We start from the raw sequence: 15,379 nt of genomic DNA, 5'->3' as shown, positions 1-15,379 counted from the left end.
GCCATTTTATAGAAGAGGATACTCGAGAGTCAAAGAGTTAAGTGATTTATTTGAGATCATCAGAGAGAAGACTCATATCTTGGGCTCCAGTTTATTCCAGGGGCCCCTTATGAGAAGCATCCTGCATCATCCTTGCTCACCAGGGCTTGGAGCTCCACAAGCAGTTGTCGAACTGCATGTCAAAGCTGAGGCTGGGAATGCCCAATGTGTGTGCACACACTTCCCCCAAGACCTGTGACATGTAGAATGCCTAGAGCCTCTCTGCTTCCTGAAGCCTACCTAAATAGCTCTCTGGGAAACCCCTCCTGTGGCTGCACAGCTTGGCAGGGAAGGGCAGCATTGTCTGTGGTAGAAACTGAAATTGAAGTCAGTTGGAAAACTTGAGTTTAAGTCTTCATTGTGTTTGTTGACCTTGGCCAAGCTGCTTGTCCCCCACTGGAGTTTATGAAACGAGTAGGTTGGGTTAGTGAAGCTCCTGTCACTCACCTGGATGTAATTTGTTATACTTGATAAGTAGTCTACAAGTTCTAGACCAGTGCCATCCAACAGAACTTTCTGTGACTGTGGATGTATTCTACATCAGCACTGTCCCATATGGTAGCCACCAGTCACGTGTGTCTACTCGGCCCTTGAAATGTGGCTAGTACCTCTAAGGAAATGATTTTTTTCTACGTAATTTTAATTATTTTAAATAGACATATGGTGCTGTTAGCTACTGGTTAGAAGAGCGCATTTCTAGACCCCGTAGTCTCTGTTTTCTAAGAAAGAATAGTGGGTTTGAGTATTTACCACTTCCTGGCTACGTGGCTTTGGGAAAATGAGTTCACCTCTTTGTTCCTTAGTATTCCTTGCTTTAAAACAGGGATAGCATGGCACCACCTCACATGGTGCTAAACAATGCTTAGATCAATGCCTGGCACATGAAAAGTTCTCGGTAAATATTAGGTGTGACCAACTGCATTAGATCTACCGTTACCTGCCGTTGGCTATTTGTTATAAAATTAGCATTTATTAAGTACCATTTTTACTTAATATTCACTGAAAGCAAACAACTTTGATCTGTAGGTTTTATTATCCCATTTTATAGATGAGGACATTGAGGCCCAGGGAATTTTACTAACTTGCTCAAAGTCACGCAAATAAGAAACAACAGAAGCGCAAGTGAAACTGAGTTTCCTTGACTGAAGATCCAGGACCCTGTTCTGTGCCACCGCAGCTGCTTGGCTTTTGGCAGCATTTGAGGCCCCACCAGCATCCATTCCTTTCAAGTAGGTGCTGGCACTGGGAGCTGGCAGGACCACCTGTCTGCAGGGACCACGCTGAGCTCTTGGTGCCCAAGGCCCTCAGCTGCCAGTCGCCCGAACACACTCATGTAATCTTAATGAACAATGTGCAAAGCCATTAAAAACTCAATTAGGACTTTCTTTTTACTGCCGACGTGAGGAAATGCAATCCTGAGGTGCTCATGTGTAAACACAATAGCGGCCATCTGCTATGGAGAAGTGTTTAGCCTCCAAAAAGGGGATCTGTGTTGCAGACACATCAATAACGAGGCGCTTATCAAGGCATTATTATGCACGAAGGGGAAAAATGCAAAATTTATGGCCAGCCAGAGAGTACTTCCTGGTTTAATTCCACACTTTTCAGTGGTATGTATAATAACTATGAAGAAACTAATGCTGTTTTATGTTCCTTATCACATTAGTAGATTTTTTTCTTTTTTAAGGGAGAAGGGAAAAGAATGTATTTACAGTCTTTTTCTTGTTTCTGACTGATCTTGGCGTAATGACCGACTCATTTTTGATCTCCAGGAAACTGACAGCCCTGGGATGATATTAATTACGCCAACCTGTTGATCAAAGAGGGCCCCACAGAGCGGATGATATGCCAGGGCTTTCACTCCTGAACAATCTCTAATGATGGGCTTGAGCTCAACTCACAGATACAGCTCCCTTCCTTTCTGGAGGGTGTGGTCAGACCTATATAAGGTGGGCTATGTGTGGAGGGGCTAGAGTTGGCTGCTGGATCCCATCCCCCACCTTCAAGACCTTACACTAGCATTACTGGATGCTCTGTGCCTTTGCCTGGGCTGTTCTCTCTATTTCAGATGCCTCCCAAGTTACCACCCAGGCTTGCTGCTCTTGATGATGTCCTTATGCAGAGCGTCTTGCAACTTTACTTAGTAGCTATCATTTCACATCTTATTACCTTGAATAAATGGACTTGTAGCTGAATAATAATTTATTCCCTTTTTACTTAAAATCTAAGATGAGTGCTCCTAATGGGTGAGTAGCCTTCCACGTGGCTTTGCTCGTTCGGGGAACCTGGCTTCTTTTATGGTGGCTCTGCTTTCCCCCAGGCTCTTGAGATCTGGAACATTCAGCCAGTAGATAGGAAAATAGACTGGGCCAGGGATTCTCACCCCTTAATGTGCATGTAGATCACCTGGAGTTCTTGATAAAATGCAGATCCAGGCTCAGTAGGCCTGCAGGCAGATGTGAGATTCTTGTTTCTCACAAGCCCCCAGGTGACACTGGGGTGGCTGGTCCAAAGACCAGTCTTTGAGAGGCAAGATCATTTAGTGTGGAGGTGGGTGGGTAAGAGGGAGGCAGCTTTTACCATCCAGGCCTGGAAAGTGGCACACATCATACTCATGCCCCATTATCTAGAACTCGGTTGAATGTGCCCACAAAATGCTAAAGGGAGGCTGGAAGACGAAGTCTAGCTATGTGTCCAGAATGATGTTATAGGGTTATGTGTGAAGCTACATGGAACAGGGAAATTTCTACCTCCTCAGCAAGCCTGCCCTGCTACTGAAGCTAGGATGGAAGGAAGTGGGAAAATGAGCTGCTGGAAGGAAAACCTTCTCAACTCTCTCTGCTGTGGATTGTAAAGAGCCGAGGAAACAGGTGCCTGTGGTGTGAATTCGCAGGAGGACAGGAGCTGAAATGTGCACGCGGGTATCATGGGATTCAGAAAGGAGAGAGAGAGACACTTTGCTTTTCAGGCTGCTCCTCCTGCTGGGAGATGCGCTACTCCTCAGTGGCAGGGGCAGTCACAAACCCTTTGTGGGGCTTTGGAGTTGCTACTTACCTGTCCAAGGAAACCTTCTGGAACCCGGCGGCATGTAGGCCAATGGACGGATATGGGCATGGGTGCAGGCTCTGTCTCATCTCTAAGCCTCTATTTCTGCCCTTGTAATCACTCCTTTTTTGCTGCCTCATTGGGGATTTATGATAATTCATAACTTCTCTGACATGGAGACGTCTCTTCACTTACCTTGTGTTACTGCAAGGCCCTAAACTAGGAAACTTTACTCACTTAGAAACACTGGCAAAGACACCTGCACCTTTGTTCCACTTCCAGTGGCTCCTACCCCAAGTGGTACTACATTTTCTGAAATCATGACTTTTGCAGCAATATGGATGGAACTAGAGACAATAATCTTAAGTGAAGGAATGCCAAAACAGAAAACCAATACTGCATATTCTCACTTCTAAGTGGTGGCTAAATAATGTGTACACATGGATGCAGAGTGTGAAATGATATACATTGAAGGCTTGGAAGGGTTGGAGGGAGGGAGGGATGAGAAATTACTTAATGGATCCAATATGTGTTATTTGGTTGGTAGCTGCACTAAAAGCCCAGACCTGGCCGCTGTGCAGCATATCCATGTAACACAACTGCACTTGTACTCCTTACATTTACACAGACATTTTTCTCATTGGTAGGATGGCAAAAACATGATAGCAACTGACTCAGGCTTCTCTGTGCTTTTCACCTGGCTACTTTTTTGTTTAAGCCCACCCAAGTATCCTAAGTGATCATCCCAGTAAGACAGCTTTGGCCTGGGGATCTGGGCAGAGCTGGAGGCTGGGTACCTCTGCTCTGCATGGTGGTTCAGGGGTAACATGCAGAAAGTCTAATTTGGTCTTAAGTCCAAGTTACTTTGTGAATAATAATGTGGAAGTTTTGACCTCGCTGTCTGTCTCTCCCTCTCTCTCATGTCTGTTTTTAAATTCACTGAGAACCTGGAGGAGACAGGGTTTGATTGGTACCTTCTGTAACCCCAAGAAGATACGGGTTTCCCAGCATTTGTTAACTAGGAGCTGTTAGTCTTTTTGGCATTAGGTTGAATGAATGAGGTGACTTTTAGCTATTGAAGCAGCTTACCTTCGCTGAGGATAAGTGGTCTTAAGGTTTCTTTCTGAATTGAATATTTTAAGTGATTTTCTAGGTGGAAACATGCATTCCAGAATCGCATGAGTTTATCTGCTGTGTTTCATGATGCAGTTTATTTCATAGAATCTTAGGACTCTAAGTCACAGAGTTCAGCCCTCCCAGCTGCTTGAGAAATTTCCTTAACCCTCTCTTTAATTTGTCCAGGCTCTGTTTTGCCACCTGCATGGATGGGGACTCACTTTGTCTCTGGCCAGTCAATTCTGTTTTGCACTAACTTCACTTGTTAGAAAGTTCTTTGTACACTGAACTGAAATGTACCTCCTCATGGTTTCTTTCATGAGTCTGCCCTCGCAGGCAGCTTTATCAATAAGCTATTGTCACAATAAAGCAGCAAAACACACCGAGAAGGAACTCAGTGGAAAACAACAATAAGCATTTATTCTTGCTCTCGTGGGACTGTGCACTGATTGTAGATCGGCTGATTTAGGTTGGGCTTTTGGGCCATGTGGCTGTAATTCTAGCTGCATGGGGGGCATGGCTTGATTCTTTACTATCGGTTCAAGTCAGATATCCTCTGTGTGTGTATTCTTGATCCCAAGCTGAAAGGGGCAGCCGCTACTGGGGGCACATTATTCTCATGAAAGGAAGCAGTAGTGCAAGATGGCAAGGGCAAGCACATTTTAACCTTTGCTTGAATCATTCTGTTAGCATCCTGTTGACCAAAGCAAGTCATATGGTAAAGCCCAAAGTCAGGGCATGGGGACAAATCCTCTGCTTCTGCTGGAAGGAACTGCAAAGACGATGGCAAGGGACATGGATCCAGGGAGGGATAAAGAATCGGAGACAACCATTTAATTTCTCAAAGGAACTCAAAAGAGGCTCACTTCGTTCCTACAAGGCAACCGTTTGAATGCTGGGAAATAGTAGCTGTGTTTTCTGCTGATAGTAATAGTAGCACCTTGTAAAAATACTTCATGCGTGTTACCATCTCTTAATTCTTAAAACCGCCTTGTTGAATAGATTTTTGATTCCCAACTACAGAAGAGGATACTCAGGCTCAGAGAGGAGATGTGGCTTTTGCAGGGTCACCCAGACCCTCCTAGAGTGACTTGACCACTGGCCTCTCTTCTGGCCACCATGTTTATGAGTGTGACTGATTTTCAGAAGGATTTTCTTACTCTCTGTCTCTACTTCCCACCTGTATTGTTGGTCTCCAGGATCTTTCATGATGGTGAACAGCTCTGGGAGAGCCTCTGGCCAGAAGGCCCACCTTCTCCTGCCGACCCTGAAGGAGAACGACACCCACTGCATCGACTTCCATTACTACTTCTCCAGCCGTGACAGATCCAGCCCAGGGGCCTTAAACGTCTACGTGAAGGTGAATGGTGGCCCCCAAGGGAACCCTGTCTGGAATGTGTCCGGGGTCGTCACTGAGGGCTGGGTGAAGGCAGAGCTCGCCATCAGCACTTTCTGGCCACATTTCTATCAGGTATGGCATTTTACCATGGTTTTATTTTTGAAAGTTAGTAATAAATCTGTACACCACTGCTCTTCCTACAGGTGCTAGGTCTAGAAAGAACTTCGTTTATTCACTTGTGTTTACTGGACTTCTCCTCCTAGCCAAGCTCTGCAGAGGTGACCCGACACAGCCCCTGCCTCCCTTGAGTTTATCATCTGTAAGAAAAGACTGATATATAAATAAAATGACAGTATAGCAGAATGCCTGTGGCTCCTGAAGATGATGGAGGAACACAGCATTGATTCCTCTTTATAAAGTCAGTGCTTACGATAACGTGACGAGGGAGGTTCTTTCTAGTACTATCCTCTTTTATGAATGAAAAGATTGAGGTTCAGAGAGATGAGATAACTAGTCAAAGATTACCCTCGGGGGAATGGGGTGTTTGCTGGGGAAGGCAATTAGGATGGTTTGTAAGAGGAGATGACCGCTAAGATGAATCTTGAAGAATGAATAGAAATTTATTTTAAAAGGGAGAGAGGGAAAGGCATTTGAGTTGTCAAGAACAGTGTGTACTATGAGCTAGAGGAATGGATGATAGATGATGGCAGAGTTTGGAAAGACTAAGTTGTTTACGGTACGTTGCAAAGGGGACAGACGGAGATCAGCCTGCAGGGACCAGTAGATCGTGGGGGGCTCTGAATGCCAGGCTAACGAATGGAACTTAGTGTAAAGCAGTGCTGTCCAGACTGTCTGTGGTGAAGGGACACTTTTCCTCCCAGCTCATTGTGGAGTAATACTCTTATAAATAAACCACCGTAAAAAAAAAGTCATGGCAACGCCAAATTGCCATAACAGCTTCCGAACCTCTCTCTCCTTCCTTCCTTATCTTCTTGTGACCTGATACACACAGTGTACAGATTGGCACCCATCCATAAAGCATCCTTAGAGGAACACTTCTACACATTGTCTTGGCCTGGAGCTATTTAAAATTTTATTTTTTAAACAATCTTATTAAGATAAAATGTACATATCACAGAATCCACCTATTTTAAGTGTGCAGTCCCGTGACTTTAGAAAACCTATTGAATTGTGCAACCATCGTCATAAACTGGTCCAGAACATGTTCATCCTCCCCCTAAGATATCTTGTGTTCATTTGCAGTTAATCCCCACTTGCACTATTGAAAGGTTTTGGGTTAGAGAGTGATGCAGTCTGATCTGTATTTTGGAGAAATTTCTCTAGCATCTGAAGCAGATGGACCTGAAGGTGGCAAGATCAGTGGCTGGGGGCTTCTTAGACATCCTCCAGTTTAATATCCATGGTACAGTTCTTCCAGATTTTAGTGTTAGGAATACGTTTATATATTGAGATCACTTGTTGGGTTGACCTTAATGAGACAATTCAAGCTATATTTCCTTTTTGCCTTGGTAACAAGAAATCAGAATTTAATACTCAATTGTTCCCAGTATTTAGCCTGGATTTTTGCCATAAATATTTCCATTTTATCCTCAATGGCTTATGATTTTTTTTTAGAATAATTTTACTTTTCCTCATGATACATTTCCTGAAATTCCTTTCAGAAATAGGGGAGAGGTAATGGTGATGAGGGTAATGGTGGTGATGGTGATACCTACCATTCATCGGGTGTTTATCTTGTTCTAGGCACAGTACAAAATATTTCACATACCTTACCTTGTTTAATCTTCAGAATAATCCTTTGAGGCAGGTACTACTATACCGATTTTATAGTATGAAACAAAGGCTCAGAAATGATAAGTGATAACCCAAGCTGGAATAGAGATAGGGTCTTGGTTTTTACCCATTCTATTTGATTTTACTCTCTAAGCTATATAATCCAATATAAACATAATGGAAACCACACATGTCATTTATAAATATTTATTAACCAAAAAGTAAAGGGAAATCATTGAAATTAATTTTAAGAATATGTTTTACTTAACCCATTGTATCCAAAATACTATCACTTCAACATGTAATCAGTCTAAACAATTATTAGTGAGCTATTTTCTCTTCTCTCCCTATCAGTCTTTAAAATCCAGTCTATATTTTATACTTACAGTAAGTCTCAATTTTAAGTTTTTATTTTCATTAATAATACTGATCTGTATTTAGATTCATAAAATATATAGCTGAAGAAATGTATTCAAATATACAGGTTGTTCCAAACATTCTTAAGTGAATTAGGTATCAGTTTTTTTTTTTTGAGACGGAGTTTCACTCTTGTTACCCAGGCTGGAGTGCAATGGCGCGATCTCGGCTCACCGCAACCTCCACCTCCTGGGTTCAGGCAATTCTCCTGCCTCAGCCTCCTGAGTAGCTGGGATTACAGGCACGCGCCACCATGCCCAGCTAATTTTTTGTATTTTTAGTAGAGACGGGGTTTCACCATGTTGAGCAGGATGGTCTCAATCTCTTGACCTTGTGATCCACCCGCCTCGGCCTCCCAAAGTGCTGGGATTACAGGCGTGAGCCACCGCGCCCGGCCAGGTATCAGTTTTTAAACTAAAATTTAAGGTAACTGAACTCAAGTGAAATGAGAAATTCAGTTTCATAGTCTCATTAGCCACACTTCAATAGCTGGTGGTTGTCAAATTAGTACAGATCAAAATTCTTAACCACTTGGCTCCACAATTTCCCCTAGTAGAGTTCTTGAAAGGCTTAGCCCTGCCTGGAGCATGTGGGTGGGGAGATGAAGGGGGTGACTCCAGGGCTGGGCTCTCAGAAGGGACCTCACCTTTATGGGGTTCTAGTTCTGCTCATTCTCATCATCTATTGTGGAGAATTCTGCAGCTGTCTCTTGTAGTGCCTTGGTCTGTGTTGAGAGTTTTATTAAGGTTTATATTTTGGGGTTGTCAGGAGACTTAAATGAGTAGACAATAAGACAAGATATTTGTGGCAGGGACTGTCGAACAGCACAGGTTACTCCCACAACCCTGGCAATATGCAAGCAGCCTTGGAGATGGATCTGAATAGCCCTGTTTGTGAACACGTTTCCTTTGCTTCTCCCCCAACCTCATCTTCTCTGCCTGTCCATGGGTGGCCAAGAGCCAGAGGCAGGAAGTAAGGAAAGTTAGCAGGAGAACGGAAATAAAAGAGGAAGTGAGAAAAAGAAGAAAAGCGGAAAAGAGAAAGTGAATTCTTGGAAGAACTCATTACACCATCATTCTGCCACTTGCTCCCTATACTCATCCGCTTGTCAGTCATTTTGCATCCTGTGTGAGCCAGGCCAGTTCAGGCATCGGTAACACAGAGGTGAATGGGACAGAGCTGGTCTTGGGGTGATCAGGGGGAACTGTGGTCATTTGGTGTGAGGTTAAGACCCTACACTCTTCTTTAGAAGAGCAGGAACTTATCAATGAAAGTGCTAAAAGGAGAATCCTTGTTTTTAATGTGTGTGTCACTAACAATGTGATGTGTTTTATTTTAGATGTTTTGAGAAAAATTATGTACCTTTGGCCTCATTATTTCTGTCTTTTCCTTTTGTGTAGTATGTTTTAATACAAACCTTTATCTGAAACTGATGGTGTCAGATATGTGTCAGAATTCAGAATGTTTGGAATTTAACTAGTAATATATTCGCATATCTTGTGTATTTCATAACAACCCTGGTAGGGTCTGAGGCAGTACCCTATAATCAAATCTAATATTTCTACAGCAAAACTTTTAGATACTCACAAGAAATGGGATAAATAAAGATTGTAAGCAGTATCAGGCCAATTTGGCTGAGTTCAGGTTTTACCACCAAATTACTTTGTATAATACTAAACTGAAGAACCTCGTTTTCAGAGCTTTTGGGCTTTCAGAATGGCATTAAGCGTATGGCACTATATTCTCTACCTGCACAGTTGCATGAACAAGGGGAAAATATCTTGCTTGTACATTCTGGGAAGAATACCCAGTGCATGACCTGTAGAGTGTGCTCAGTGGAACATTTGTTCCCCAAGATTCTCTGAGGTGAAGGCTGATGTGGTAGAGGTCACAGCATTTTGAAAGAGCTGTATGATGTATTTGGTTCTAGGAGACTCACAGTTACTCGTGGGAATTCTGAGGAGTCAGAAAGAAATCTGTTTATTGGTGTTTAATTTACTGTCTTTCCTCTAAGTTTGATCTTGACCCTCTTTTTGTCACATGACCACTTGACTGTAGAGATAGTATTCTGCAGACAGGTGTCCCTACATCTCAGTGTGCTGGGACAACCCTGTTTACTCCTATTATCCTGGTGAAATTAAGAGCATCCGTTTCATAGTTTGCCCCAGTTTCAATGATAAATTATATACTCTTCCTATCCATAGACATTTACAGACTGCATACTGGCACACGTGGCTTAGGTTTATCCTCATTTTGTAGATAAGGCAAACATTTTCTGTTAAGGACTAAAAAGAAAATATTTTAGTCTTTGCAAGCCGTACAGTTTCTTTTGCAGTTACTCAATTCTGCCATTGTACCGTGAAAGCAGTCATAGATAATATGTAAATGAATGGATCCAGCTGTGTTTCAATAAAACTTTATGTGCAAAAACAGGTGGTGGGCTGGATTTGGCTTCCAGGCCATGGCTGAACCCGGACGTATATTATAAAACTGATGTCCAGAGTTGCATAGTGAAATCGAAGACCTCATAGCAAATTATTGGCTAAGCTTGGGGCAGATCCCAGATACCCTATTCCCTAGACTGTCACCACTGTATCATTGAGTATAGATTTCAAGTGTGTCTAAAAGCTCATGGGCATGGTCAGTGAAGCTTTGAGGTTCCAACTGGAAACCCCCTATCTAGGGCCAGATGCAAATGGGTACAGGATGCGGCCACAAGTTAAAGTACAATGAACAAGAAAATTGACCCAGTACAGGGACAGTCACACCATTTGCCATGCTCTTTGATGAGGCAATGGGGGAAAAAGGTCGTCTCTGGAGTGCCCGCTGTGTTCACACCCTATGAGAGGCATGAGATCTATGTAGTAGCTCTCTCTATTAGGTAGCAATATGTCCCATCTTCCAGTGTAGGAAGCACTACTGGCACATTCAAGTCCCCATGATTCTTCCTAGGTCCTCTGGCTCCAAGCTCTGCTTTGCCTTTAGGGAAAATAGCTACCCTTCCTGAGACTCTTCTTGCTAGCTGTGTAATGTTAGCTGTATCCTGTCATCACTCAGAATTACAGTTCCATCTGTAGAATGGAGAGGGTGTTAGGTATGATAGGTCCTTCTGCAGGTAAAATTAGAGAATATGCATGAATCATCATGTCAGGTGTATTAGTCTGTTCTCTCACTGCTATAAAGAACTGCCCAAGACTGGGTAATTTATAAAGAAAAGAGGTTTAATTTACAATGAAAAGAGCCAGTTCTGCATGGCTGGGGAGACTCAGGAAACTTACAGTCATGGCAGAAGGGGAAGCAGGCACGTCTTCCATGGTGGCAGGTGAGACAGAGCCTGTGAAGAAGGAACTGTAAAACAGTTATAAAACCATCAGATCTTGTGACGGCTCACTCACTATCATGAGAACGTCATGGGGGAAACCAACCCCATGATCCAATCACCTCCCACCAGGTTCCTCTGTCAACATGTAGGGATTATGGGGACTAAAATTCAAGATGAGATTTGGCATGTGATACAGAGCCAAGCCATATCATCAGGCTTGCAGTGGCCTTAGCAATTGTTGGAAGGAAGGAAAGAAAGAGAAAAGGAGGGAAAAAGAGAGAAAGGGGAAGGAGGAAGGAAGCTTTTTTAAAAGAAATAGCCAGTGTTGTTTAGCCTGTCCTCAGTAACCTCTGTGCCATCCCTTGGATAAGCAGCCTCATCTGGGAGAATTTTTTGATTTGCACCTTATTGGCCATGGCAGCCTCGTTACGTTTCCTTGGCTGAGCGCAGCAGTTTGGGGAGATATGTGTGTTATACACACATAGTCACTAATAGATACTCACTTGGCCACAAACACCACAGAGTGCACACATAGGGACAAGTAGCCACAGACTCTCGGATTCAAAGCACACTCGTACATGCACACATAGGTATGGTGGCAAGAAAAGGGGACCTATCAGGAAATCCAAAGACACTAGCAAAATGGGTTTTAAAATTCACCAGACCTGGAGCTCTGGTCCTGCACATATGATTCCGTGGACTAAATACAAATTACTGGGCTTCAGACCTGATGGTTTATGTATTAATTTATTAAAGTCATATTTTATAGTTCTAAAATTGACTTTTAGCTCTGTAATAAACGCTGAAATTTCCTCTTCCTCATTAGTGAGCTTTCTGGCACTAGACTTTTGGGAAGGCCTGGGGTGAGAACCTCCCTCTGCCAGCCATCTCTCCACATGTGCCTCGTCTTGGGAAACCAGGGGCTTATTTATTAACTTTTAATTGGAAAATATTAATTGTGTATATTTATAGGGTATAGTGTGATATTTTGATCTATGTATGCATTATAGAAAGACTTAATCAAACTAATTAACATATCCATCACCTCACCAACTTAACATTTTTTGTGTAGTGAGAACATTTAAAAAATCTATTCTTCCAGCAATTTTGAAATATACAATACATTATTATTAAATGTGGTTACCACGCAGTGCTGAATGGCTGTTAAGTTACGTGTACTTCAGATCACAGCTCCTTTCTAGGTGATATTAATTTGATTTCATATTTTCTAATGATTGTGAACTTTTCTGTTTCACAATTTAAAAAAAATAAAAGAGCTTCTGTTAATTTTGCAGCTACCTACTTGCCTTAATCTCTGTCATCTGCCTAGGGAAAGCTATCTTTTATTCAGTAGTTATAATTGCTATATAGGCCCCTGAAATTAAGGACTCACCCAGCTTTGGTTCAACTAGATTTGAAACTCAGTCCCTTTCTCAGGAAATCCCTGGCATCTGGCACTCTGTAGGTTTAGTACCTTCACTCACAATTCAGTGGAGTTTATCACAGTGAGGGGCCCACTCTACCACCTTGGAATTCTATTCCATCTGCTCCCTTATCCATCCCACTTTTCTCTACTACATGGAATCCTCCTCCTTGTCTTCTACAGGTCCCCTTGGGCTGATATGGTAAAGAGTGTCTCTCTTAATTTTACCCTAAGCAATCTCTCCCCATGAAAATATATATATTTCTCTTCCTAAGAGGAGTTCTGATGTGCCAACATTTTTCTCGTGTCTTAAAAATGTTTGCAGCCCCTTAAAATTTTTGCCATGCAGACTTTCTGCTTGAGGACTATAAAAGGTGACGTTAAAACACCAAGTCTCTTAAACTATGGCCTGACATATCCATACCCTCCTCCAAGTATGAACAAAAACCACGTTTTGAAGGGGTTGAGCATGACTCATCTCAGATCCTCTTTTGGGGAATTGCTTCCTGGCTTTGCACAGTTCCCTAGGCACAGGGAGAGGTTTTCACCTTTCCATGAGAGCTCCATGTCTTCAACACCTGCACAAGGAGGTCTCTAAATGAGGCCCATGGGGCTGGAGCATGTGCAGTAGACAGTAGGTCCAACATGGCAGCCTTGGAGCTGAAGAGCATCTACAGAGAAGTTGGAATTCTTAGCCTGAGCCCTCTGCTCCAGTCCCTGTACTCAGGGTCTTGGCCTCCATGTACTGACGTGGAGTGCCACTGGATATGTATGCCCTGTGTGAGTTCCCCATTCCATCCCCATTCCCCTGCCTCCTGAAGACAGGAGGAAAACCCTGCACCAGAGTCGCCGTTAGACTTCTCTACTCACTCCTCTGGCTCTCCCATTTCTGACTTTCATTCCTCAAGAGCCTTGGTTGAATTTTCTTGAGAGTGTGCTTGGCTCGAAGATAACCATTCTCCCTCTCCTCAGGACATCTGAGCAGGTCTTTCCATTTCTGAGGGTCCTGGCATCACCTTGTCCTGTTGTTGTGTGTGTCCAGGAACTGGAGCTGGCTATCTACTGAGTGGTACTTCCTGTGGCTAGGAGCCCCACATCAGAAGCATATTGATGGAGTGATCCCATCTCCATCCAAGGTTGTAGGCGTCTTCTGGGGTACCTTCTGATCATCCTCAGTGTCATTTTGCACAATTACATTCATAGATTATTACCGTTTCTCCTTCATCTTTTTGTGAATTACCTGCTGAAGTCATTTGCCACTTTTTAATTTGAATGATTTTTTTTTGGTGATTCTCAAGAGTCCTTTACACACAAAAAAGGATATTTTTCTGTTAGCTGACATAGCTATTACAAATATTATTCTCAGCCTATTTGACTTTTAATTTTGTTTCAGATTTTTGTTAACATATAAAACATACTTTGACACCATAGTTATTAAGAAAGCATTGTGTAACTTTTATATATATATATATTTTTTATTGCATTTTAGGTTTTGGGGTACATGTGAAGAACATGCAAGATTGTTGCATAGGTACATACATGGCAATGTGGTTTGCTGCCTTCCTCTCCATCACCTATATCTGGCATTTCTCCCATGTTATCCCTCCCCAACTCCCCACCCCCCACTGTCCCTCCCCTAGTTCCCCCCTACAGACCCCAGTGTGTGATGCTCCCCTCCCTGTGTCCATGTGTTCTCATTGTTCAACACCCACCTATGAGTGAGAACATGCGGTAGCATTGTGTAACTTTAAAGAAACTGATTTTTAAGATTTTGTCACTAATTTCTAGTTTTAGTGAATTTGGTTAGGAAATGTGTAGACCCAAAGCTAAACAATTTCTTCTTCAAGGGATTTATTGAAGTTATATTGTGGCCTAGTATAGGATTTTTATTTTGCTACTGAGCCATAGCATTTTAATAGAAATCTTATTCTGTCTTTGTATTTATTAATATATATCTAGTAAATACATTATTTACATTATATATACTTGATTTTTTCTATATGGTTAGTCAAAATCTAAGACATAGGTTAAAGTCTTCAACCCGTGTCCTTTTCATCATTTTCTTCACTTAAGTCTCTAGACTCATGTATTTTTTCTGAATGACCATTTTAGTCCACCCGATTTTTTCATTTTGCTTTTTGGTTAAAATTCTGCTTTGATCTTTCACATTATTTTTGTGACAACTGCTTTCTGTTTATTTGCATTTCTTTATTATGTCATTGTTCAGCTTGTACTTTTTAATGTTATTGAGTCATTCTGTTTTAGGTGTTTATCTTATAGCATACAATTAGACTTTGTTTATTTAGACAGTCTGAGAGCTTTTCTCTGTTTTAACCCATTTATATTTACTGTCACAACAGAAACATTTTTTCTCACTTTTGTCATTTTTATTACACAGTTTGAATACTTTTGCGCTGTTTCTTTTTAAATGCATTTACTGTGTATGTTCTATTTGCTTTTATCTTTTTTCTACGAACTTCTCTTTTGGTTTCCTTTGAATTATTAAAAAATATAATTAGACACATGATTATTTACAGGAAGGCCTTCTGTTTACTTTCCCCTCTGCAGGATGAGGTGGCTAGCACATTAGGTTTGCAGACTTTCCCCTACCTCTTGAATAACTTTGTTTGTGGAGTCTCTCTGAAGGACCCTGCTCTCTTAGTAAACTATTCTTCCAGAGTGGCCATCATGCTGGAGCACCAGCTCTATGTTTGGTGTGACTGTCATCCCCAAGGACTTCACCTAACTCCCAGGCAGCCACGTGCTATTTCTCAACAGATCCCACCACCAAAGGAAGCTGCCTCTTCTCAGCCATCATCATGATCTCCAGTGGTTCCCATTGGTTCTCCACAGTTCATTTGTTATAGCTGTTGGAGCTCCAAGT

The 15,379-nt window shown here is 42.2% G+C and overlaps 1 protein-coding gene across 12 annotated transcripts in view; it reads left to right on the top strand.

The window, feature by feature from the left end:
- Positions 1 to 15,379, top strand: part of PTPRT (protein tyrosine phosphatase receptor type T) — an 832,297-nt gene that overhangs the window by 92,009 nt on the left and 724,909 nt on the right. For all 12 annotated transcript variants that reach the window (XM_064382448.1, XM_064382446.1, XM_064382451.1 and 9 more), the window contains exon 2: positions 5,400 to 5,671. In XM_064382448.1, the coding sequence (XP_064238518.1) occupies positions 5,400 to 5,671 (272 nt within the window). The remainder of the gene's footprint in view (positions 1 to 5,399; positions 5,672 to 15,379) is intronic.

The sequence above is a fragment of the Aotus nancymaae genome, unplaced genomic scaffold (genome assembly GCF_030222135.1).
Source record: "Aotus nancymaae isolate 86718 unplaced genomic scaffold, 86718_ANA_hifiasm-v0.15.2.pri h1tg000029l, whole genome shotgun sequence".
In the NCBI taxonomy this organism is placed as follows: Eukaryota; Metazoa; Chordata; class Mammalia; order Primates; family Aotidae; genus Aotus; species Aotus nancymaae.
The sequence above is the reverse complement of the archived record's forward strand: the minus strand, read 5'-3'. Positions and strand labels throughout refer to the sequence as shown.